This window comes from Phyllobates terribilis, unplaced genomic scaffold (genome assembly GCF_046119375.1).
Source record: "Phyllobates terribilis strain yellow unplaced genomic scaffold, ASM4611937v1 Scaffold_7__3_contigs__length_470593459, whole genome shotgun sequence".
In the NCBI taxonomy this organism is placed as follows: domain Eukaryota; kingdom Metazoa; phylum Chordata; class Amphibia; order Anura; family Dendrobatidae; genus Phyllobates; species Phyllobates terribilis.
In genome coordinates this window covers 469,680,871-469,707,532 of record NW_027362767.1, presented here as the reverse complement: position 1 = coordinate 469,707,532, position 26,662 = coordinate 469,680,871, and the positions used below count along the sequence as shown (strand labels likewise).

The following is a 26,662-nucleotide window of genomic DNA, read 5'->3' as shown; positions in this document are numbered from 1 at the left end:
ACAAAGGACTAGCACATGACTTCTTCCTTCCAAAGACCATACTAAGGACCAGGTGGCACTCATTACGGGTGGAAGAAAGGCGATTCTGGCACCTAAACAGGAATCGATTCTTTACAGTCAGAGCAGTCAGTCTGTGGAATGCCGACCTCAAGAGGTAGAGATGGCCGACACTATAACAGCTTTCAAAAAAGGGCCGAAGGATTTCCTCGATACACATAACATTGTGAGTTACAATTAAATTAGACAAAATGTACAATTGGGGGAAGGAGGTTGAACCTTACGGACTGGGGGCTTTATTCAACTTGCGTTACTATGTAATCTGATCCTGGGGCATGCTGGGCTGTCAGCGTTTTGACAGCCGTGCTGTTCAATCTGGTTTAGCCTGCGGGTGTTTCCCCAGGTGCCTCCCGTCCTCAGATGATTTGTAGGATATGTAGCTGGCCTGCTGTGAACAGCAGATTGTCAGTTGTAGATTTACTATAGGTAGATGTGTATCCTTGCTCTGGGTCTGACTTCTGATCTTGTTGATGACCCTTGATTTTGTTGTCACTATTGTGGATTATCCCTTCTGCTTTTGAAGCTGTCTGACTTCAGGTATCTGACCCTGGACTTGGCCTCTGACTATCCGTTTGTTGTTCACCTTGGTTTTGAATTACCCTCCTGGCATTTGACCCCTGACTGTTACCTGACCACGCCCGGAGAAAGAGCGTTTCCTGACACATCCGTGTTACTCAGGCATAATTGAGGCATTTTGTTCCAATAAACTGCAGGTTCATGGGTCGAGTCTTCAGGATTACTTGCGTTTTACACCACAATTTACATGCATGTTTCTCCTTGGAAGTTTGCTTCCTTGCTTTGACTGACTGAAGCGTGTGCTGTGTCCTGCTCCTCTGCTCGGATTGTGTAAAATCCACTTTTCTCTCTTCTGAAAGATTTGGTTGCTTATTGTTATTAAAGGGAACCTAACAGCTGTTTCATGCTGCATAATACATGGGCAGCATGTATCAAACGTATATAGCTGAAATCATAGAGGTGGTGTCTGGTACATGCTGCCCTTGGATCGGCAGCATGTGTCAGCCGTCGGGTTTCCTTTAATCATTCTGTGTTTGATGTCTTATATTGGCTCTACTTGTACTAATCTGCTTTTGAGATTGTATCTCCTTGGAGTATACAACTGCTGCAGGACTATGCCATAGAGGGACTGTCTTTAGCAGTCAGCGGATGGCGCTGTGTTCGGTATTGTATGACTTTTTTCTACTGTTTTGTCTTGTCTTTTTATATCATCTGTGATCGGCTCACTTGATTGCACATAGAGGTACACAGGAACACTGTCTCTAAATCTTCTGCTGATTAAGAGCACTGCATAAACTACAGCAACAGTACAGTCCTTGTTGCTATGGGTAACCGCCCGCTTCAGGAACAAACAATCCCAGGTTTGTCTCTCCTTCATATAACAAAACAGCTCAGAGCCTTCACCTCCAGGCCCTCCCCACAACACATGCTCTGAAAATGCTGTGATTTTATCCTCTGACCTCCTCCATTTCTACAGGTGTTTAATCATCCTAGCACTTAAGATGGCTGATTAACCCACTCATGTGCTGGAACCTTTTTCCTATGTATATTTACTGCAGCTATTAATCTCAGTGCTACATCTTTCCCCTCCAGTACTTTCAGTGACTTTGTCACATATCCCCCTCCTCTGCCCAAAGCCGTAGGTTTTGGCACCTTCAGTCACCAAACAGGGATGTCTAAACAGGGCATCTGCGTTGCCGTGTAGCTTTCCAGGCCTGTGTTCCACATGAAAGTTGAAGTCCTGTAGCCCGGAGTTTCAATTCTTGGAACACCATCTCTGCTTCAAGAGACCATTTGGCCATCACAGTCTTCGTGCCCTTAAGAAGGTTTGTCAGGGGTGCGGCTATCATGCTAAAATTCGGGATACGCCACTGATAGTATCTCACCATTCCCTGAAATGCCTGAAGTTGTTCCTTGGAGACCAGTTTTGGCCAATTTTGGACTGCCTCCACCTTATTCATTTGCAGCTTTACTTTGTTTCTTCCAACTATGTAGCCCAGTTATTTTCCTTTCTTTTTCCCGATGGTACACTTCTTTTGGTTTATGGTAAACCCCACTTTCCTTAGCGCATCCAACATGGCCTGAACATTCTGCAGATGACTTCCCCAATCCGGGCTGAATATCACAATATCATCGAGGTAACCTGCGACATACTTTTTGTGAGGGGTTAAGGTCCGGTGTATGGCCCTCCAGAATGTAGCTGGGGCACCTTGCAGCCCAAAAAGAATTCTGGTATACTGGAAGCAACCGTCAGGTGTAGAAGCAGCAGTCTTCTCCTTTGCACTTTGAGAGAGAAGGGTTTGGGAGTAACCTTTTGTTAGGTTCATGGTAGTGATGTATCTTACTGATTTTAGCTTCTCTACGATATCATAAATGCAGGGCATTGGATACTGTCAGGAAAGACCGCGACAAAACCGTGGAGATGACACAATAACTCACTGATGCCATCACTCTGTCAAGAATTCACAGGATTGAGCAGGGATTCGCGAGTATACGATGCCGATTACTCACTATGTAGCTATCGGCAAGCGAGCAGAAAGCATATGGCATCACACCTCCAGATTCCAATGCATGGAATATGTGTATACGCCCCCGTACGGTTACTGATAGCTTCACGATAGCCCAGTTATTATTATTCGCTGCCACCACCGGCCGAGTTTGAAATATAATACAGGCCTTGCCGGACACCTGCTTTTTGGTAGCGTATGGCTTTGGGGAAGGGAACGATAACAGGACAAAAGAAACAGAACTATCAAATGTTATATTTAATCTGAAAGGGAGGCAGTGTTTAGGAAAAATATACAAAAGGTTTTACAAAAGGAGACAATAAAATACATATGCAGTTACACAAAATAATAAGGATTAAAGAAGAAACTTACTATACGATCGCAGAGACGATCCAATATAGCTGGAGGGGAGACACTCCACTAGAGCGTTACATTGAATGGGATCCTTTGCTATAATAAATATATACTCCCGGCAATGAATATGGATCAATCTTCAGTTGGATCTTTTATGCCGAAGAGGGGACCTGCCCACACTCCCCTTGTGCTGACATCATGTGGGTTGGGCTCCACCCTTCATGTTTTTATTTAAAAAAAAGACTACCATATGGAAAAATACATGCTTGATCTGGATATTGATGGAAAACCCTCCCTGTACCCCCCCAATGTACTGTAGTTATGCATAGATTTATAGTTACGTTACCCCTTTTACTATGTATATTGTATTTTCTTGTACTTTTTCAACACAAAAAATAAAAAAACTTGAATTTGAAAAAAAAAAAGACTACACATGGCATAGCTGCGATCTGTTATTCTGATACTTTTGCGCCACAGCTCCCTGGAGGGGCTTACAGTGATGGGAAAATATCCATATTGTTCCCTAGCTGACCCCGCCACTCAAAATATGGGTCCCATATTTTGGTACCCAAAAGTCTGGAGATTTGCAGCTGGGACTTGTGACTGTGTTTGAATTTAATGAGCTGTGTCCTCCTTAGCTAGGTGTAAATTTCTCGCAAGCCTGTGTCTAATTATCCCCGGCCTCTGCCAGGGGGAAATACACTCGTATGCTGATTGGGTTTGTAGCAATTTCTGTGCCAGCATTTGTTTACAAGTCACTTCTGCTGTAGGTGATAAATTGAATACAGACAGATGGTCGATTGTTAGCTCTTGCCTTGTGACAAATGGTATAGGGGGTTTGGGAGAAATTGTTAATATTTTCTTAATATCTCCATGACAGATACTCATCCCATTTCAACATCACATTTAGTTTCCTGTGGTTGTTGCAGAATCGTGACTCTCCCCAGGCATCCGCACATGTGTTTCCATCAGGATTTCATGTTCAGCCACCTGCGTACATCCTGGCAGCTCCGAGAACAGGTCCCAAATCTGCTGAAGTAGTTCTCGACACTATTGCTTCTGGGCCGGTGACAGTGTCTCTGCCACTGTGACATCCTTAGTGTCCCCTTCTGGCTTGTCCAGCCCACATGAAGGTTCAACGGGATCCCTCTGTTGCCCTGCGGTAGCAGTTAACTGGCAGGTGGGACAGGACTTGCAATATCTTAGGATTTCTATGACATCTGGCCCAATAGAACCTCTGCATGACTTGTTCTTGAGTTTTTTCCACCCCAGATGGTCACCTTAGACATGTGAATGGGCTCTATCCAACACCCTTTGTCTCTAGGGTGCTGGTACCAACCACTGCTCCACTGTCTCGTCCCTCACTTTATTAACTCTGTACAATAAGTCCTCACTCAACATAAAAAAGGGAAACCTGGTGTCAGCCCCTGACTCCTGTGCTATGCCGTTTATGACGGTTACCTTATTGAATACTTATTTTAGCGACAGGTCTCTATATTCGGTGCACCCCAAATTTTCTCTGCTCACCCCTATCTCAGGAATGGCTGTCTCAGGAAATACTACTTTCTCCTCTTTTCCCATTACACAGAAAGGAAACCCGTCAGACTCTGGAGTTGGTGAGATTTTTTTTAGGGCCAGCCCGTTTCTTACCTGAGTAATCCTGGTCTTCCCCCTCCCCCTCAAGTCCCAAAACAACACAAAGTCCCCGCCTATGATGATTGAGTGCAACAAATCTGGGACCACGCCAACCATAATGGGACTCAGTACCTCGGGCCGTTTCAATGACCACTCTGGCCACTGGATAGTTACTGTGAATGCAGTGGACGCCAACCTTCTTCCCATGGATCAATTGGAGAGGGAATGTGGCCCTCACGAGCGTCACTAAACTTCCTGAGTCTAGTAGTCCAGTCATTTGCAGGCCATTCACTGTTACAGGACAAGTTTGGGTCCCCTTGCTGGGTGGACAGTCCACACTGCAAGCTGGATATGCGTAGAAAGAACACTGGCGATCCATGCTACAGTCCATTTGCTCGGTGGTCAAAGGACAATGGGCAGCTATATGACCTGAACCGTGACATCTCCAGCAAACTATATCCCCCGATGAGGGCCTTGACATGACCTTTGCCGCTCCCTTGGACTTTGGATATATAGATATATCTACCCCATCTTTATATATGTGTGGTCTGGTGCAAGGACGCAACTTGATTAGACTTGTGTTATACTCCTGGTGTAAATTTTGTATATCTAAGTGATTATTTGACTAAGTGTTGTGTACCCTAGTACCAATTAATGCATTGGTGGGGAGCACATAACCAGGATAACTCATTGGTGGGGATAGTGCCCTGATTTTGGATATCCTCCCGAAAAATATACAGATATGGCAGCATAGCATATAGTCTCTACATGCCTAATGTATTGCTGGTTATTGCACTGGGTCACTTTAAAGCACTGCACTTTTTTTATTCTATTTTTTTGTGTCTAGCACTGAATGTGTTATATGTGTCAATGTTTTAAACTAATATCGATTAAAAGTTCATTTTTATGTAGAGGGTTCTCTTTCGTAAAATGTTCCAATACCCTTGAAACAGTGAGTTTTTTATGTGATCTGTTGCATCAGCAGCTTACTTGTCTCGTTTTGTGCCAGTTGTTGCTGCTTTTGCTCCTGATTAGGGTTGAGCGAGTATGTTCCATTAACCCTTTCGCCGAGTATGCTCGGGCCGAGCTCCGAGTATTTATAGCTGCTCGGTGATAAGGTTGAATCGCTCCCGTGTGCATGATTTGCGACTGTTTGACAGCTTTATTACATGTGAGGAATGTCTATTTCTCTCACATTCCTCACATGTAATAAAGCTGTCAAACAGTCGCAAATCATGCACACGGGAGCGATTCAACCTCATCACCGAGCAGCTATAAATACTCGGCGCTCGGCCCGAGCATACTCGGACAGAACATACTCGCTCATCCCTACTCCTGCAGTTGTTGCTGTTGGAGCTTCTGCTGCAGCTGTTGCAGGTGCTGGTGGTGCATAACCTACAGCAATGTTAGCAAAACAAACACGGCCTTCCTGGCCTAACAGGAAAAGCAACACCTAACCATAGCGTATGGCACAGTGCTTGTTGCTATGGGTAACTGCCCGCTTCAGGAACAAACAATCCCAGGTTTGTCTTTCCTTTGTATAACAAAACAGCTCAGAGCCTTCACCTCCAGGCCCTCCCCACACCAAATGCTCTGAAAAGGCTGTGATTTTATCCTCTGACCACTTCCATTTCTACATGTGTTTAATCACCTGTCACTAAAGATGGCTGATTAACACACTCGTGTGCTGGAACCTTTTTCCTATATATAATTACTGCTGTTATTAATCTCAGTGCTACATCTTTCCCCTCCAGTACTTTGTCATTGACCTTGTCACACATCCATGTTGTGGTGAAGACCATCGTTGCTGCATGTCATAAGTAAGACATTTTCCCACAATATCCGAGTGCTGATGATTTTTATCAAAGCTGAAATCTGCAAAAGAACTTCTACTTACAAAGTAGCTGAGCAGAACTGAAGTATAAAGCATAGAGGAGGAACAGAGCAGCAGAATATCTCAGACTCTCAATTGACATTGCAACTAATTTAGAGTCCTCACTGTGCCACATCGGAGGTAGTAATTTTATTGTGACTAGGAATTTTTGGCACAATTCTTTCAGCTGACCCTTCTTAGGAATATTAAAAACTTCAAGCCCTAAGCCAGCAAGGACTGACCCATTACCTCTAGCAGTATTAACCACTGTACTGCTGTATTATTAGAGCGGGGAATGAGATTACTGTGTAAACGTTGGATGGAAGGATTTTTTGGTATTGTATTTTAGTACCTTTTCTGTAAATTTGTCTTTGTCTTAATGACTCTGGGACCACAAGGAATAGAAAAATGGAGAATTAATTACTTTGACATCTTGATTGTGTTCAAGGAGGAATTCTGTTGAGAAGATCAGTGCTGCCCCTGAGGTTAAGAAAAACTATGGACCCAGTGGAGCTAAAGTGGACACGCTGACAGTTCCTGTCCGGTCGAGAGATCATCACCACTCTGATTCAGAAGGGGTAGGTTGATCCGGTGCATTATAACATCAATAATTTCATTTATACAAGTTTGTAATTCCAGCTCCATTTATAACATCACTAGAGATGAGCAGATTGTTTGAAATTCGAACTCGCTGCCTTTGAAGAATTTTCCCCAAAAATTGACTAACAATGAATAAAGTTGTAGATATTCAAAATACTAAAAAACCTCTTATTGTCTGGAAAAAATGTCTAATACTCTAAGATGTCCTAAAGTAACACTGAGTAGTTTAATACTACCCTCCTTGTTTAGAGTGTGTAAGGAATAACAATATTAAGGTGCTGTTACTGCGATATATCTCAGATTAATCAATTCCGTTTCATACAGCGACATCTTTTCCCTACATATCACTTGGATCTTTGGATTAGTTTCACAGACTGACTCTGGCACTTCTATTTTCAATCTGCTTCAGCCCTGCAGTAGTATACCACAATACCATTAGGCCTTTTTCTATCGTTATGTGGGCTTCCTATCTCTACACTGTGCAAGCATAAAATGGCGCTCTTTGGCTGACCCCGATCTTTTATCCTGGCTGTGCTAGCCTCCCTTATTTTGTGCTCTACACCATGGGATGTCATAACTAAAGGACATTTTGGGGAAGTCCACTCAGTTGCGCCTGATGTATTTAGCCTGCCCTCTCAGAAGGCGGCAGGCATTTTTTTGGGGGAGTGACAATCCTTGCAATTTGACTTGCAGTGTTCAAATTTGCAGAAACCTGTGAATATGAAAATTCGACTTGAAGTTGATCCACTGCATTTAACATGGGGTTCCATGCTTCTTGAAATACACTTTACAGATCAGTTACTTTATCTGATACAACATTACAAATCCTTTGTGTAGACACAGTCAGACGTAGGACGGACAGCTCTGAACCTTCTAAACATTTTCAGGAACCTGGTAGCTTGCAAGAGTTAATAATGTAAAAACCTATGCGGAATCCAGAACTAGTTGTGATAAACGTTTAGATTATGCAGGGTGTGAATGGCCTTGAAATCTGTCACCAGTTTTTTACTACCTTATCTGAGAGCAGCATTATATGTGGGAAAGACACCCTGATTCCAGCCATATATAAATCAAAAAATAGTCCTTAAATTAATAGCACATACAGTGGCATGGAAAAGTTTGGGCACCCGTGGTCAGAATTACTGTTATTGTGAACAGTTAAGCAAGTTTGTAGATTAAATAATCGCTAAAAGGCCTAAAGTTAAAGATGACACATTTCCTTTGTATTTTAGGTAAAAAACATAATATATTATCTTTTATATTTCAAAAATTACAAAGAGGAAAATGGGCCAATGCAAAAGTTTGGGCACCCTGCATGGTTAGTACCTAGTAGCACACACTTGAAAGTTTCACAGCTTTTAAATGCTTTTCTTGTTTAAGGGTTTTCATCTGTTTTTCCTTGGAGAATTCCTCCAGTTCTGTGAGATTCCTGTGTCTTCTTGCATGCACTGCTATTTTGAGGTCTAGCCACAGATTTTCAATTAATGTCAGATCAGGGACTGTGAGGGCCATTGTAAAACCTTCAGCTTACGCCTTTTGAGGTCGTCTTTAGCGGATTTTGACGTGTGTTTAGGATCATTTTTAGTGATGAGCAAGCATGCTCATCACTATTCGTTACTCGCCCAAGCATCACAATTCTCGATATGCTCATTACTTGGCGAGTATTTTTTGAATGTTCGGGCGGGAGCTCGAGTCCCCACCCCGCTTGTTTGGCGCATATTAGGCAGCCAATTACTATGCAGGGATTGCCTGACAGTCACACTAATGCCGTAGCCATGTTGGTTGTGGCATTACAGTGATTGGCTGGCCGCATAGCGTCATTGGGTCTATATAAGACCCGGGACCCTATGCTCATCACAGTCTACCGGTCAAACCGGCAGAGTAGGGAGAGGTGCTGAGCGAGGGAGAGAATTGACGGTTATTTTAAACAGAGAGTCCACACCACTATTATTAATCTACTCTAACAGTCCTTGTAAGGGCTCATTCTGAAGAATAATAATCCTGCTGACAGCACTAGTTAGGCAGAGTTGGCTAGTATAGTACAGAATAGGGTCCATTGCCCGTTCTTTCTGCTTCTGAAACTCATATCCATAGCCCTAGATAGCAGGGCTGATAATATTCTTTTTGCTCTTAATCCTGCTAATTTTGGAGAAAAACAATATAATACACCATTTTTACTGCTCCATTTGCTTGTTAGGAGCATACAGCCAGATTTGGTTGATTTTAATAGCATTGCTAAAAATCTGTGGCTAGACCTCAAAATAGCAGTGCATGCAAGACGACCAAGGAATCTCACAGAACTGGAGGAATTCTCCAAGGAAAAACAGATGAAAATCCCTTAAACAAGAAAAGCATTTAAAAGCTGTGAAACTTTCAAAAGTGGGTGCTACTAGGTACCAACCATGCAGGGTGCCCAAACTTTTGCATTGGAAGCAGAGAAACGTGTCCATCATCTCAGGTGGTGAAATATTACTGCAGTAATAATCCAGAATTTTTTTGGAAGCTGAAAATATTATACTCTATTCAAAGTGTGGCAGTTGTGCGTTGAAAACCTATCCACACTTGATCGCTGACAAATAGCATCGCTATACCGCCGCTGCATAAAACGTGGTAATCAGACGTGATCAAATATTACTTCGGTAATAATCCTGACATTTTTTGTAAGCTGCAAAATCTTAAACTCTATTTAAAATGGTCAAAGCACATGCGTGGCAAGGGACAGGGAAGTGGACGTGATGGTACACTTAAATGCTGAGGCCGTGGGTAAGATGAAACTGTGCCCATTGAGGGAGCACAACAAGCACAAAAATCATGTGAACCTAGCTTCCTGTCCCACCTTCCAGGGGGCCACGGAACACCACTCTTGAAGCCAGACTAGTGTGAAAAGGTTGTTGGTTGAATAGCAGGCAGTTTGCCAACACCACCACCGTGTCTTCCGAGACAAGTGATCCCACACTTGGACACTCCGAAGAGCTGTTCACATTTCCATTCATAGATTGTGGCCTCTTTCTCTGTCCGTTTCAAGCGGGGCAAGAGGAGATCACATGTAGCAATGCCCAAATATTTGAGCAGCCACGGTCACACAAAGGTGATGGTGGGAAAGTATAATAACTGTCGCAAGAGGTGGATGATGATGAGACACAATTTCCAGAAAGTCAGGAGGAGGACCAGGGTGCGTATGTGGAAGATGAGGTGATGGACAATGAAGTCACTGACCCAACCTAGGAAGGCGACATGCACAGCGAGAACAGCAGCACACAGGGGGAGGGAAGCATAGCACCACAACAGGCAGGAAGAAACAGTGGGGTTGCCACAGACACAAGGCGGGCAACTGTTCCCCAAAACACCAATATAAATTAAATTGCTAGTCCAACTGTTTTTCCTGAGTCTGGCTCTTTTTTTAAAGACTGTCCAGTTAACCCACAAAAGGCCATATGCTATGCCAGCATCAACAGGGGCAGCAAAACTACCAGCCTAACCACCACCAGCATGCTCAGGCTCATGGCAGCAAAGCACCCGACTAGTTGGGCCAATGCCAGGGTCCAGAAACCGTGTCTGCGGGTGACACCACTGCCTGTTCAGCTGTTGTGCGTGCACGCCAATCCCCTGTTCATGACGCAGGCGAAGATGCCAACCACCACCGTTGGCAACCACGTCCACATCCTTGTCCCAGTGCAGCGTTCAGTTGTCCCTACCCCAGTCCGTTTGAACGCAAGCGCAAATACGCAGCCTGCACCTGTCGTTGCACCCTTGCAACCACCACCGTCAAAAACCACGTCCTTGTCCAAGTGCAGTGTTCAGTTGTCCCTACCCCAGTCCTTGGAACGCAAGCCCAAATATGCAGCCACCCACCCACAGGCCACAATGCTAAACTGCCACATTTCTAAACTGCTTACACTGGAAATGTTGCATTTTAGGAACGTGGAGACGGAAGCTTTCTGCAACCTCATGGCGACGACTGTGGCTCTGTACTCGGTCCCCAGCCGCCACTATTTCTTCTGGTGTGCCGTCTCTGCCTTACACAAGAACATGTCCTAGAACAGTACTCGTGCCCTCACCAATGTAGTTACTGGGAAGGTCCACCTAACCTCGGACATGTGGACAAGTGCTTGTGGCCACAGACGGTACATTTCAATGACAACACACTGGTTTAATATTGTGGAAGCTGTGACCCAGTCGGGTCCTGGGACAGAACATGTCCTCCCGACACAAATAATTGCGGGCCCTAGGTCAATCAGGATCGCCCCCACATTCTACAGCTCCTGTACCTCCTCCTCTTCAGCCTCCATCTCCGAAATGACCAGTCGGAAGCTGGAAGCACTGCAGCACTGGCTCGGCCAAGCAGCAACAGGCTCTGCTGCAGCTAATTTGCATAGGTGACAAACCGAACACCGCTGCAGAGTTGTTGAAAGCTGTAACAAAGCAGACCGATGTGTGGCTAAATCTAAAACGAGGCATGGTCGTGTGTGACAATCGCTGGAGCCTGGTGACTGATCTGAAGCTAGGCAAACTCACACACGTACCATGCCTTGCCCATATGCTCAACTTAGTTGTTCAGTGGTTTCTCAAAACCTACCCAGATCTGCCTGAGCTGATTGTGAAAGTACGCCACGTGTGTGTCCATTTCAGAAAGTCAGCTACTGCTTACGCCACCCTGGCAGTGCTTCAGCAGCATTTGCAGCTTCCAGCTCACCGACTGGTGTGCGATGTCACCACGCATTGGAACGCAACGTTGCATATGTTGGGAAGGATTTGTGAGGAGCAGAGTGCAGTTGTTGAGAACCAGCTTCAACACGCCCGTCGGTATTCCGGTCAGCCTCCGCACATAACAGCTGATGAGAGGGTATGGATGTCTGACTTCTGTGCCATTCTCAAAAACTTTGAGGACTCGACAAAGATGGTGAGTGGTGATGACGTCATAATTAGCATCACCATCCCACTTCTCTATCTACTGAAACGCTCGCTGCTCACAATTAAAGAGGAGGCATTGCAGGCTGAGCACGATGAGATGGAGAAATGAACTATACAGGGTGATGCTACACAGCCCAGCCTCCTCTTATCTCAACATGGATTGGGTGATGAGGAGGAGTAACAGGAGCTGATTTCCTGCGCTACAGACTGTACTACCCACACCACATTCCTCTGTTCAGTGTGGATGGTCTGAAGAGGGGGAGGAGAGGGAGGACCAGGAGAAGGATGAGGAGGAGAACATGGACAGTTGTCCTCTTGATGGGGACATGGAAGTCTTGGCTGTTGGCAGTCTGGCACACATGGCTGAGTTTATGTTCCTCTGTCTTTCCCGTGTCCCTCACGTTGTACACATTTTGTGCAACAGTAATTACTGGTTGGTCACACTTCTAGACCCACGCTACAAGAAGAACTTTCTAACTCTCCTTCTCATGTTGCAGTACCAGAAGGCCCTTTGTTGAAGAATTATTTAAAAAAAAATTCCCAGTGGACAATGCTGGCAGCAGAGGTTACAGTTCCTTGGACAACCAAGGAGTACTGGTGAGGGAGGCACAAACCAGATGCAGCAGAGGCAGGGTAACACTGTCAAAGATCTAGGACAGTTTTCTCAAACCCTCCCAGTTCCCAGAACCTGATGCGTGGGGTACTCTGACAAGGAGGGAAACGTTTTGGAAGATGCTGAAGGAGTACCTTGCGTCCTCCGTGATTTCTCTGTGCCTTATAACTATTGGGTATCCAAGCTGGACACGTGGCATGAACTGTCTCTCTATGTCTTGGAGGTCCTGGCCTGCCCTGCCGCTAGTGTTTTGTCAGAGCGGGTTTTTAGTGCTGCTGGGGGTATTATAACTGATGGGCACATCCGTCTGTCAACTGAAAATGCTGACCGGCTGGCTCTTATCAAAATGAACAAGGGCTTGATTGGGCCAGACATAAACTCAAACTCAAATCCAGTGGATTTTTTTTTTTGAGGGTCTGTTCCCATGCACCCCTTCACACCCAGACATGGGTATATGCTTCAGAATTTCATCCATTTCATGTTGTCCTCCTCCTCCTTCTCCTTCTCCTCATCTTCCACCACAATATCACAAGGATGACCATCATGCAACACCCACATAATTTTTTTAGGGTGTTTATGATGCCCGTAGGAACTATTTTTAGAGACCTACCTCTAACATTCTATAAAATATATATGTATATTTACAGGGGTAAATGTTTTTCATTCCCAATCTAGGAGACCCACTCCTTAATAATGGGCTGTTAGCTGAATTTAGAATAGGAACAGGTGCTAGGTATCAACAGCTGGAAATGAGTGTTCAATCTGGTCGCATACATCCCTATAACAGTCCATAACTTGGATTTGCTTTTTTTCAAAAAAATCATTGACTGATTCATGTTTTTTAATTTAGTCTGCGCTCAGAAATTCATCAAAGCAGGCAAGGTTGCTTGCGTTCCTCCACAATTTGGTGCTGCAACATATGAAAAAACCTCTTCGGAGCCAGTTAAAATCTTATTCTACAATGTCAGGAGAGATATTGATGTCAGGAAAATGTTCTTCCATATTTCACTGACTTGAATATTGACCCTTCCTCCCAAGCTCCTCTTCTATCTCACCCCTCCCTTATCCACCTTGTCCCCAGACAAGAGCTGACACTTCACACAGCTGTCTCCATGCAAACCTCAGCACAAAGCCCCGAGTAACACAGTCCAGAGATGACAATCTAGAGTTTCTTCCTGCAAATTTTCACCCACAGCCAAAATAGCTTACACAAACAAATGCCAGGCAAGAGGTGTCACCAAGCTACTTAGAATGCTAGCCTCTTGTCCCTGGCACACGCAGGGGGTAATGGCAAGATTGCAATAATTTGTCTGTAACTGGGAAGGTTTGCTTTCCCGAGCTTAAAAAAGAGATCTTCAGCCACGTCGACTCCGATATGAAATATGGAATAACTGATAACATCCTGGTATATATTTTTCCTAAATAGTTCTTTCTTTTGCCCTGTAATCATTCCCTTCCCCGAAGCCATATACGCTACCAAAATGCAGACGGTGGTGGCAGAGAATAATATTAATAATCTTGCTATCGTGCAGCTGGAGCAACCGTACGGGGCGTGTACACATATTCCTGGAGCTGGAATTCGGAGGTGTGACGCCATACGCTTTTTGCGTGCTCGCCGATGCCCAAGGAGTGAGTAGTCTGGATCGTGTGCTCGCAATTCCGGACGAAATACTGACAGCGTGACGGCAACGGCGAGATATTGCGTGATCTCCCCGGTGTCGTTGCTGTTGGAATCCCTGACATACAATATTACCTCTTATCTGAAATTCGAGTACGGGTGAGCTATTGCAGTATGGAATTGTGTATTACATGCATCCAGCAAGGGATTATTGCCTTATACTGCGTGCTGCTGCTGTAAAAAAATCTATTCTATTCCTTATTCATACTGTTGTTACCTAGCACCTGTCCCTATTGTGAAAGCAGCTAACAGCAGTTGAAAATGAGTGTTCATTCTGGTCACATGCATATCGTCCACAGTGCATAACATGATTGATTGACTTTTTTCCATGCTCATTGACTGATTCATAATTTTTACAGTGATCTGTTCTCAGAAATGTATCAATTTATCATAGTTGACAGTTTCTAAATTTGACAGAAATTAATAAAAGTTAACAAAATGTACTGATTTAATGTGTCCATTTGCAGTTTCTCTGTAGCTTTGGTATGTAAGAGGTAGTGGTGGGAGACTTGACGCTAATGGAGCTGGAATAACCACTTCAGAACTCTCCAGTCCTTTGTTTCCATCAATTTCTGGGTGCTTCTTGAAGTATGTTTCTTTGGGGTCATTGTCCTGCTGGAGGACCCATGACCTAGGATGCAAACCCAGCTTTCTGACACTGGGCACTATATTGCGACCCAAAATCCTTTGGGAATCTTCACATTTCATGATGCTTTGCACACAGTCAAGGCATCCTATGCCAGAAGCAGCAAGACAACCCCTAAATATCTTTGAAGCTCCACCATATTTGACTGTAAGTACTGTGTTCTTTTATTTGTAGGCCTCATTCCATTTACAGTAAACAGTTTAATGATGTGCATTAACCAAAAAGCTCTATCTTTGTCTCATCTGTCCCCAAGATGCTTGCTGGTCCTCTAAAAATAGTGGAGGCTGTCTGCTGGCACTCTATAAATTACGAGGGCCGCCTGCTGAACATCCAAATTTCAAACTTTACACAATATATCCGAAAAAAAAAATTTGACCACCTCAGATGGATACATTATGTTTCAGTAGTCGGGGCTGATGGCCCTCTAACAATAGTGAGGGCTGACTGCTGGTCCTCTAACAATAGTAAGGGCCACCTGATGGCCCTGTAAAAATAGGCTTTGTGACTTTGAGTTGCTCCTTCATAAATGAAACAGGATGTGTCTGATCATGTCTCACACCACATGGCCAGATAAGGTAGTAAAATGTTAAAATTACATTTACTGGTGAACGTATTTTTCACCGTTTGAAAGCAATGCACAAGTGCAAAAACGTATCAAAAACGCTACATGTGAACATAGCCCAAGGTGTGGTTTTTGTTTTTGGTTATTTATTTTGCTCTATATACTAGTCATTACTCTGGAAAGAATGTTTCCTAACATATTTCCAGGAAAATCCATTTTAGCTTCGTTTTTGTATGCTTTATTGTCAGTCTGTAAAAGTGGCGTAATACTCTGACAACATTGTTCACAGCAGTGACCTGGGATTCAGAGATGCTTCCAGGGGTCTTCTTCATGCTGTTTCCATGTCATTTCGGCACTTTCCATTGATTTGACCAATTTTTAGACCCCCTTTAGTGCCCGCTCATCACTAATCATTATCCATTTGTAGAAGTCATCCTCTTTTCAACTTCAGCTTTTTTACAGATGGTTTAATGTTTGCATCAAAAATTTGTTGACCTTTCATTGAATCCATTCTTCCCTCTACCCGTAAAATGTCCCGTGTGCCATTGGCTGCAACACAACCTCAAAGAATGACTGATCCAACCCCATGCTTAACTCCTTTACCCCTGAAGGTGGTTTGCATGTTAATGACCGGGCCAATTTTTACAATTCTGACCACTGTCCCTTCATGAGGTAATAACTCTGGAACGCTTCAGTAAATCCTACTGATTCTGAGATTGTTTTTTCGTGACATATTGTACTTCATGGTAGTGGTAAAATTTCTTCAATATGACTTGCGTTACTTTGTGAAAAAAATCGGAAATTTGGCGAAAATTTTGAAAAACTTACAATTTTTAAAGTTATAATTTTCATGCTCTTAAATCAGAGAGATATGTCACACAAAATAGTTAATAAATAACATTTCCCATTGGTCTACTTTACATCAGCACAATTTTGGAACCAAATTTTTTTTCGTTAGGAAGTTATATGTGGGAGAAAACCACTGTTTGGGCGCACGGCAGGGCTCAGAAAGGAAGGAGCGCCATTTGACTTTTTGAATGTAAAATTTTCTTGAATAATTAGCCGACGCCATGTCGCATTTGAAGAGCCCCTGATGTGCCTAAACAGTGGAAAACCCCCAAAAGTGACCCCATTTTGGAAACTAGACCCCTCAAAGAACGTATCTAGATGTGTGGTGAGCACCTTGAGCCCCTAGGTACTTCACAGAAGTTTATAACATAGAGCCGTAAAAATAAAAAAATCAAACTTTTTCCTCAAAAATGATCTTTTAGCCCCTAATTTTTTATTTTCACAAGGGTAAGAGGAGAAAATAGACCCCTAAAACTGTTGTGCAATTTCTCTTGAGTACGCCGATACCCCATATGTGGGGAAAACAGTTTGGGCACATGTCAGGGTTCAGAAGGGAAGGAGCACTGTGTGACTTTTTGAACGCAAAATTGGCTGGAATTGAGAGCGGACGCCATGTCGCGTTTGGAGAGCCCCTGTGTGCCTAAATAGTGGAAACCCCCCAAAAGTGACCCCATTTTGGAAACAAGACCCCTCAAGGATTTTATCAAGGGGTATAGTGAACATTTTGAACCCAGAGGTATGACACAGAATTTGATAACATTAGGTCATCATATTGAATATGTTGTCATTAGTCTTGATTACAAGTGCTTGCATCAGGTACTCTAGTATCAACCAAGTATTGCAGGTGCTTGAGTCCCCGCCCCGCATGTTTCACGGTTGTTAGACACCCCAAAAAAAAAACATGTGGGGATCGCCCATGCTTGGCAGGCAATCCCCGCATGTTTTTCTTTTGGCTGTGGAACAGCTGCGAAACATATGGGGCGGAGACTCGAGCACCCGATACAAACTCAAGTATCAAACACTTGCGCTCAACACTAGTCGCCATATCGTCATTTTTTTTTCTTTACTTTTGAATAAATCCCAATCCCAACACAAACCCTAATACAACCCTAATACAACCTAACCCTAACACAACTCTAACCGTAACTCTAATCGTAACCCTGACAGAACCCAAGCCAAGCCCTAATCCTAGAGTTTATTTTTTACGCCTTTCCTCCTGCGGTATAAGTGATTACACGACTTTATTCTTCGGGTCGGTGCGATTACAGCGATACCAGATTTATATCGGATTTTTATGATGGACAGCGGTCACAAACTAAAAGACACTTTTATTTTTCAGAAACTAGTTTTTGCATCGCCATATTTTGATAGCTATCATTTTTCCATATTTCGGCCGAGAGAGTCATGTAAGAGCTTGTTTTTTTTTTACGGGACAAGTTGATGTTTTTTAGTACCATTTTCAGGCACGTGAAATTTTTTGATCACTTTCTATTCTGATTTTTGGGAGACAAGATGAACAAAAACCAACAGTTTTTAGGATTTTTTTTTATATGCCATTCAGCGTGTGGTAAAATTGATAAGGCAGCTTTATTCTTCGGGTCAGTACTTTTACAGCGGTACCACATTTATATAGTTTTTTTATGTTTTGGTGCTTTTACACAATAAAAACTATTTTATAGAAAAAATCGTTTTTTTTGTGTCGCTTTATTCTGAGAGCTATAACTTTTTTATTTTTCGGCTGATGGAGCTGTATGGCAGCTTGTTATTTGCGGGATATGATGACGTTTTCAGCGGTACCATTTTTATGTACATTCGTCTTTTTGATCGCGTTTTATTCCATTTTTGGTTCGGCGGTATGATGATAAATCACAGGTTTTTTGCTTTTTTTTTTTTTTTTTTCGTGTTCACTAAAGGGGTCAACTAGTGGGACAGTTTTCTAGATCAGGTTGTTCCGGTCATGGCGATCCCAAATATGTGTACTTTTTGTTGTTTATTTTTTCTTTCTTTAATATTTATTTATGGGTATAGTGATTTCCGGTCTTGACGCTTTGATGTCTTCCTTGGTCTACCAGTATGTTTGCCCTTAACAACCTTCCCATGTTTGTATTTGGTCCAGATTTTAGACACAGCTGACTGTGAACAACCAACATCTTTTGCAACATTACGTGATGATTTACCTTCTTTTAAGAGTTTGATAATCCTCTCCTTTGTTTCAATTGACATCTCTCGTGTTGGAGCCATGATTCATGTCAGTCTACTTGGGGCAACAGCTCTCCAAGGTGTGATCACTCCTTTTTAGATGCAGACTAATGAGCAGATCTAATTTGATGCAGGTGTTAGTTTTGGAAATGAAAATTTACAGGGTGATTCCATAATTTTTTCCTCAGAATTGAGTGATTCCACAATTTTTTCCCTCTGCTTGGTCTGAAAAAAATTACTTTTACTGAGTACCTCATTTTTAATCTTGATTTCTTTTAGTGTTTCTTAAAGCCCTAAAGTTGAAATTTGAAATGACTAGTTTTGTGCCATGTCTGTGATCTGCTTTTTTTCAACAACATTAAACAACTGAATGAACATCCTCCGAGCCCGGTGATTCCATAATTTTTGCCAGGGGTTGTATGTATGTGTGTGTGTATATGTGTATTTATATATATATATATATATATATATATATATATATATATATATATATATATATATATATATATATATATATATATATATATATATATATATATATATATATATATATATATATATGTATGTATGTATGTGTATATATACACACAGTACAGACCAAAAGTTTGGACACACCTTATTTAAAGATTTTTCTGTATTTTCATGACTATGAAAATTGTACATTCACACTGAAGGCATCAAAACTATGAATTAACACATCTGGAATTATATAATTAACAAAAAAGTGTGAAACAACTGAAAATATGTCTTATATTCTAGGTTCTTCACAGTAGCCACCTTTTGCTTTGATGACTGCTTTGCACACTCTTGGCATTCTCTTGATGAGCTTCAAGAGGTAGTCACCGGAAATGGTCTTTCAACAATCTTGAAGGTGTTCCCAGAGATGCTTAGCACTGTGTTGATGTGTTGATGCCTTCAGTGTGAATGTACAATTTTCATAGTCAAGAAAATACAGAAAAATCTTTAAATGAGAAGGTGTGTCCAAACGTGTGGTCTGTACGGTGTATATGTATGTGTGTGTGTGTGTATATATGTGTGTGTGTGTATATATGTGTGTGTGTGTGTGTATATATATATATATATATATATATATATATATATATATATATATATATATATATATATATATATATATATATATATATATACACTGCTCAAAAAAATAAAGGGAACACTGAAATAACACATGCTAGATCTGAATGAATGAAATCTTCTCAGTGAATACTTTGTTCTGTACAAAGTTGAATTTGCTGACAAAATCACACACAAATCATCAATGGAAATCACATTTATTAACCAATGGAGGCCTCGATTTGGCGTCATCACCAAAATTAAAGTGGAAAAACACACTACAGGCTGATCCACCTTTGATGTAATGTCCTTAAAACAAGTCAAAATGAGGCTCAGTATTGTGTGTGGCCTCCACGTGCCTGTATGACCTCCCTACAATGCCTGGGCATGCTCCTGATGAGGCTGAGTATTGTGTGTGGCCTCCACGTGCCTGTATGACCTCCCTACAACGCCTGGGCATGCTTCTGATGAGGCTGAGTATTGTGTGTGGCCTCCACGTGCCTGTATGACCTCCCTACAACGCCTGGGCATGCTCCTGATGAGGCTCAGTATTGTGTGTGGCCTCCACGTGCCTGTATGACCTCCCTACAACGCCTAGGCATGCTCCTGATGAGGTTGCGGATGGTCTCCTGTGGGATCTCCTCCCAGACCTGGACTAAACCATCCGCCAACTCCTGGACAGTCTGTGGTGCAACGTGATGTTGGTGGATGGAGCGAGACCTGATGTCCCAGATGTGCTCAATCGGATTCATAGCTTCAATGCCTTCATCTTGTTGGAACTGCTGACACACTCCAGCCACATGAGGTCTGGCATTGTCCTGTATTAGGAGAAACACAGGGCCAACCGCACCAGCATATGGTCTCACAAGGGGTCTGAGGATCTCATCTCGGTACCTAATGGCAGTCAGGCTACCTCTGGTGAGCACATGGAGGGCTTTGTGGCCCTCCAAAGAAATGCCACCCCACACCATTACTGACCCACTGCCAAACCGGTCATGCTGAAGGATGTTTCAGGCAGCAGATCGCTCTCCACGGCGTTTCCAGACTCTGTCACGTCTGTCACATGTGCTCAGTGTGAACCTGCTTTCATCTGTGAAGAGCATAGGGCGCCAGTGGCGACTTTGCCAATCCTGGTGTTCTGTGGCAAATGCCAAGCGTCCTGCACGGTGTTGGGCTGTGAGCACAACCCCCATCTGTGGATGCCGGGCCCTCATACCACCCTCATGGAGTCGGTTTCTAACCATTTGTGCAGACACATGCACATTTGTGGCCTGCTGAAGGTCATTTTTCAGGGCTCTGGCAGTGCTCCTCCTGTTCCTTTTTGCACAAAGGCGGAGGTAGCGGGCCTGCTGCTGGGTCGTTGCCCTCCTACGGCCCCCTCCACGTCTCTTGGTGTACTGGCCTGTCTCCTGGTAGTGCCTCCAGCCTCTGGACACTACGCTGACAGACACAGCAAACCTTCTTGCCACAGCTCGCATTGATGTGCCATCCTGGATGAGCTGCACTACCTGAGCAACTTCTGTGGGTTGTAGAGTCCGTCTCTTGCTACCACGAGTGTGAAAGCACAACCAGCATTCAAAAGTGACAAAAACATCAGGCAGAAAGCTTTGGTGCTCAGATGTGGTCTGTAGTCCCCACCTGCAGAACCACTCCTTTATTGAGGGTGTCTTGATCATTGCCAATAATTTCCATCTTTTGTCTATTCCATTTGCACAACAGCATGTGAAATTGATTGTCAATCAGTGTTGCTTCCTAAGTGGACAGTTTGATTTCACAGAAGTTTGATTCACTTGGAGTTGTATTCTGTTTTTTAAGTGTTCCCTTTATTTTTTTGAGCTGTGTGTGTGTGTGTATATATATATATATATATATATATATAATTTGTAATGCAGCGCCTTGCTAAAATGTCCAGGGGGTGTGTTCTGGCTGACCATGTACCTCCCCTCAGGTGACTGATCACATCACTGTGACATCATCGCAGGTCCTGTGTGCAGAGATGGATATATAAATCCTGGTGGTTTGGAAACAGGGTTGAGGCGTGAGGCCTGATCCTGTGTGTGGGACACCATTAGCCTGGAGAGGCTGGAAGAGAGAGGCCTGGTGAAGCCTGGAAGGCAGATGCTGGATCTAGGATACCAGTAGTCTTTTGAAGGCACGTGGCTTGGAGACTACGTCTGGGAAGCCTTAAAGCCACAGCTGTGGCAGAACCAAGCTGAGAGAAGTAGCTAAAACCTGGCAAAGGTAAAAATGCTGCTTGATGTGGACATTGATATTGTTACCTTGCTGAAGGCTGTATCGGGAGCCAAGTGGATGTGTCTGTCACTGGAAAGGCTCTTGGACATTATATGTGTAATATGTCGGTGAGCCACTGAGATGGACTATGTTATGTGCAGTTTATGATGTGTAATAAACTGCTGGACTGTGAAATACCGGAAAGACATTGCATGTGTGCTTTAATTGATCCGGTGAAGCGAGTGTCCCCAGCGTGATGAATAGCGTTACCTCACATGTGGTTAGAGAATGCGGGCAACTGCAGCCTGGTTGCTAGGGTTAGGGTGGACGACGAGTGTGGATACAAGCATCTTGCTGTGGCTTGGCGGGGTCACGAAGATTAAAGCATCTGGCTGTAACTCGGTGGGGTTACGAAAATTGTCGTCGCACCCAAACCTGGTTTGCTGTGGCTCGGCGGGGCCACGAAAATTTTTCCAGGATGAGTGTTGTGAAGTGTCTAGTGTGAACAGTGTACCCCAATGGCTGTGAATGGAGCAGCAAATGAGACTGAAGCTATTGAGTGATTAAAGTGCCGGTTAAAACCGCAGCAGGTATTTGAGAAACGTCTACAGGACATGGTGCACGAAAGGCAGGAGCTGTGGGCACCGTATAGAATGGCGGCAGTGGACCATTCTGTGAACTCTCCGGGGGCGCCAGTATTGTCCCAGAGTGCCCGGGGAGGTGGTAAGAGATGTTGTGAATTGAGTCCTAAGACTGTTGCGGGTTCTTTTGGTAAAGTACCCCCTTTAGGTGTGGTTGTCCACAAGGGGGTGGAGTCTAAAAAGGGGGCGGATTTCCAAAGAGCATGGAGTATAGAAAACCAAAATTTGTTACTGGTTGTGGGTTGGTACGGCCTAAAAATGACAATTTGACCGTTGATAACGGGGTAGCTCCACTAGAAGGGGTTGACGTCAAGGTGGGAGGGTGACTTGCTGGTCCACGACACCATGAGGAGTGACACAGACCCCACAACTGACGGTAATGCTATGAAAGTAGAAAGAGAGTTCAGTCAGGAGGGGCTAGACGAGGGGAGAAAGTCCCCCTCTCATCGTCGACGGAGCAAGGGCCACAAAAAGGTTGCTCCTGTAGTCTTTGCTGAAAGTGAAAATAAAGAAAATGTAATGCTGTGTGCCTTTGTTCCAAGTGTGGATCCTCCTTTAGAGGCAGAAGAGGAGGTGACGTTGCCAGTAGTAACCTCCGGTACAGTACTGAGACAGAAGGATCAGGAACAGACAGCCTTGAAAGAGGAGGTGGCCAGTCATGACCAAGAGCTGGAGCCTATCAGGCAGCAGTATCAGAGTGACGTGCAGCAACTAAGGAAAAACATGGAGAACGTGTCCCAGGATCAGCTGAACCTGGAGTCTGAACGGCAGAAAATAAACCAGGTTGTGAGGAACTTACAGCGAGAACTGCAGGAAAGCAGCAAGGAAGTCAACAAATGGAAGGAAATGTTCCAGAAAATTAAAGAGGAGGTTTTTCGGTTGCAGTTTGACAAAGCGATGTCTGAAGATGAGCTGTGTGAAATGAAAGATCATTTCTTCCTGGTACAGTTAGAGCTGATGCAGGAGAAGCAAAGGCTGGATGAGGGTCTACACCAGAGGGATAGGGAGCTATCTGCCTTAAAAGGGGCGCTGCAGGATGAAGTTTCTGGACGTGATCAAGACCTAGTACGACTGTGCGAACAGTTCAACCGGGAGCTGTGTGACTCCAAGAAGGAGTATGGTGGACTCATGAGGGAGCTGCAGAAATTCCAGGACCAAGTAAAGCCTCTAATGCAGGAGAAGGCTGGAAGACTCTCTGTACCAGCGAGACCAGGAGCTATCCGCCCTGAAAGAGGCATTAAAAGATGAAGTGTCTGGTCATGACTGTGAGGCAGAAAAGATGCGTGAAAAATTCAATAGGGAACTGCAACAAACTAAGAGACTATGAGGATCTCCTCAAGGTTAAGGAAAAACTAGAGGATAAGGCGGATGCAGAGCACAGGCACCAAGTGATTGAGACCACTCTGCAGGACACCCATGATGAAATTGATGATCTCCGCAGAAAGACCCTAGGTCTGGAAGCTCAGGTGAAGAAGCTGCAGACGTTCTGTGATAATCTCCAGAGGGCAGAGACGTGCCTTAAGGAAAGAATCAGCAAGATGGAAGCTGAGCGGAAAAAGATGGAGGAGTCTATTGGAGAATCCACAGACCAGGGCCAGGAGTTGGCCACTGGAGATGGGAGGTATGAAGCAAATACCTCCTCGAATAAGGCGAGCTCTGTTGATTCGGTGGACGTAAGAGCCGAGATCAAGGATCTCAAGGAGACACTACAAGCCCATTTGAAGCAAGAGAAGTTTGAGAGACTGGCTGTTGAGAGCAGAGTGGGCGCATTGGAGACAGAGAGGTCTGAAAGAACTCTACTGTTAAAGGAGCAGTTGAAGCAGGAAGAGCTTCAGAGATGGGCTGCTGAGAGGCGAGTAGCTGAGCTAGAGGAAGAAGTTTTCGAGCTCAAAAGTCGCCTGGCAAAGTATCACTCAGTGAACGCCTCCTTGGAGTAGGAAAAGGGCAACAAGATGCACTTACTCCTTTATACCATGAGAAGGTGGACCTGAGGAGAGCTAAGAGAGTGTTAACAGAAGATAAGTATGAAATGGAAGTGGTCAAGATGAAAATTCTTGAGTTCATAGCTGTGAGTCGGCTCAGGGGAAGCATACAGGGTGAAGAAGCTGAAAGTTAGTTGCCCTTGAAACCTGAGCCAGATGATCGTTTGGAGACCACTGGTGAGACAGAAACCTCTCGGTACAAGTGCCTCATAGATGTACCCGAGGATTTGAGAGAAGAATGCACCAGTGAGTCCGTGCATGAAGAGTTTAAGAAGGCCGTGGGAGCCTGTAAGGTGTACTCGACCTCAGAAGCTAAACAACTGGTTGTCCTGTCCACAACCGAAGTCACAGTGAAGAGGGTGGCTATCCTAAGTGACATGCACTGGCGATGTATTCGCACAAAGCGGTTTGTCCGGTTGAAGACGGAACAAGCCATTAGACAACTGGAGCTTATGAGAAAAGCTCAAAGTCTGCGTGAAGAGGTCATCCGGGTGCCTCATGTTCTGGTCAGAAAGCTCATTGGGAGAAATGGCCGAGCCATGCAGATGATGGTAAAGAAGTCTGGTGTGATGAAAGTAAGCAGTCCACGTGATAGTCAGGACTGAATACCAGATGAAGATGGTATGGTGTCATTCTCCGCTGTAGGAACGGAAGAAAGTCTTGCATATATACGCATGCTGATGGAGTACCGAGTGACCTACCTGCGAATGGAAATGCAGCATCTCCTGAGCTGCAGAAGGTGGCAGCCGTCTAGAAATTGAGACCAGACAGAGAAAGGGCCCCCTAAATAACAGAACAGCTACAGTAGAAGTTAGAAACTTTTCAAGATGTCCTGAGGGTAGTGGGTGTGGGTTTAGAGGTAGTGAGACCTCCAGTAACTCAGGTCTGAGAGGCCCATACAAACGACTCAATAGAGTACGAGACCGTACGGAGTCTGACCGGACTTTAGATACAAGGGCAAGTGAGTCACACTGCTATATTGACCGCTGGGAGTGGGGGAGGTCTGACAAGGTTACGACTGACCTCTGGGAGCGGGGGAGGTCTGACAAGGTTACGACTCGGAAATGTGACTTGACAAAGTTAGTGACAATGACAGATGGTCCGTAATGAATGGGCTAATGTTGATGACTAATGTTCCTGGGGCTGAGCAGCGCAATTGTCAAGTACGTGGTCTTTGTGAACCGTTGGTTATAATGTGATTGTGTATATTATGTGTTCAACCCAACAAGTTTGAACAGAGGGGGGGGATATGTAATGCAGCGCCTTGCTGCATTGCTAAAATGTCCAGGGGGTGTGTTCTAGCGGACCATGTACCTCCCCTCAGGTGACTGATCACATGACTGTGACATCATCACAGGTCCTGTGTGCAGAGATGGATATATAAATCCTGGTGGTTTGGAAATAGGGGGAAAGGCGTGAGGCCTGATCCCTGTGTGTGGGACACCATTAGCCTGGAGAGGCTGGAAGAGAGAGGCCTGGTGAAGCCTGGAAGGCAGAGGCTGGATCTAGGATACCAGTAGTCTTTTGAAGGCACGTGGCTCTGGGAAGCCTTAAAGCCACAATTGTGGCAGAACCAAGCTGAGAGAAGCTTCTAAAACCTGGCAAAGGTAAAAACGCTGCTTGATGTGGACATTGATATTGTTACCTTGCTGAAGGCTGTATCTGGAGCCAAGTGGACGTGTCTGTCACTGGAAAGGCTCTTGGACATTATATGTGTAATATGTCGGTGAGCCACTGAGATGGACTATGTTATGTGCAGTTTATGATGTGTAATAAACTGCTGGACTGTGAAATACCGGAAAGACGTTGCATGTGTGCTTTAATTGATCCGGTGAAGCGAGTGTCCCCAGCGTGATGAATAGCGCTACCTCACTATATATAATAAATATATATATATATAATAAATATATATATATATATATTATATAATTTTTTTTTTTTTTTTTATATAGTGGCCATTTATATGGATACGCCTAAATTAAATGGGAATGTTTGGAGATATCAACTTCCTGTTTGTGGCACATTAGTATATGGGAGGGGGAAAACTTTTCCAGATGGGTAGTGACCATGGTAGCCATTTTCAAGTCGGCCATTTTGGATCCAAGTTTATTTTTTTCAATGGGAAGAGGGTCATGTGACACATCAAACCTATTGAGAATTTCATACGAAAAACAATGGTGTGCTTGGTTTTAACGGAACTTTATTCTTTCATGAGTTTTTTACAAGTTTATGACCAC

At 44.0% G+C, this 26,662-nt stretch overlaps 1 protein-coding gene across 3 annotated transcripts in view; it reads left to right on the top strand.

Annotated features, from left to right (window-relative positions):
- The window catches only part of SYTL4 (synaptotagmin like 4), a 238,367-nt gene that overhangs the window by 153,835 nt on the left and 57,870 nt on the right, over window positions 1–26,662 (top strand). For all 3 annotated transcript variants that reach the window (XM_073642212.1, XM_073642213.1, XM_073642214.1), the window contains one exon: window positions 6,890–7,019. In XM_073642212.1, the coding sequence (XP_073498313.1) occupies window positions 6,890–7,019 (130 nt within the window). The remainder of the gene's footprint in view (window positions 1–6,889; window positions 7,020–26,662) is intronic.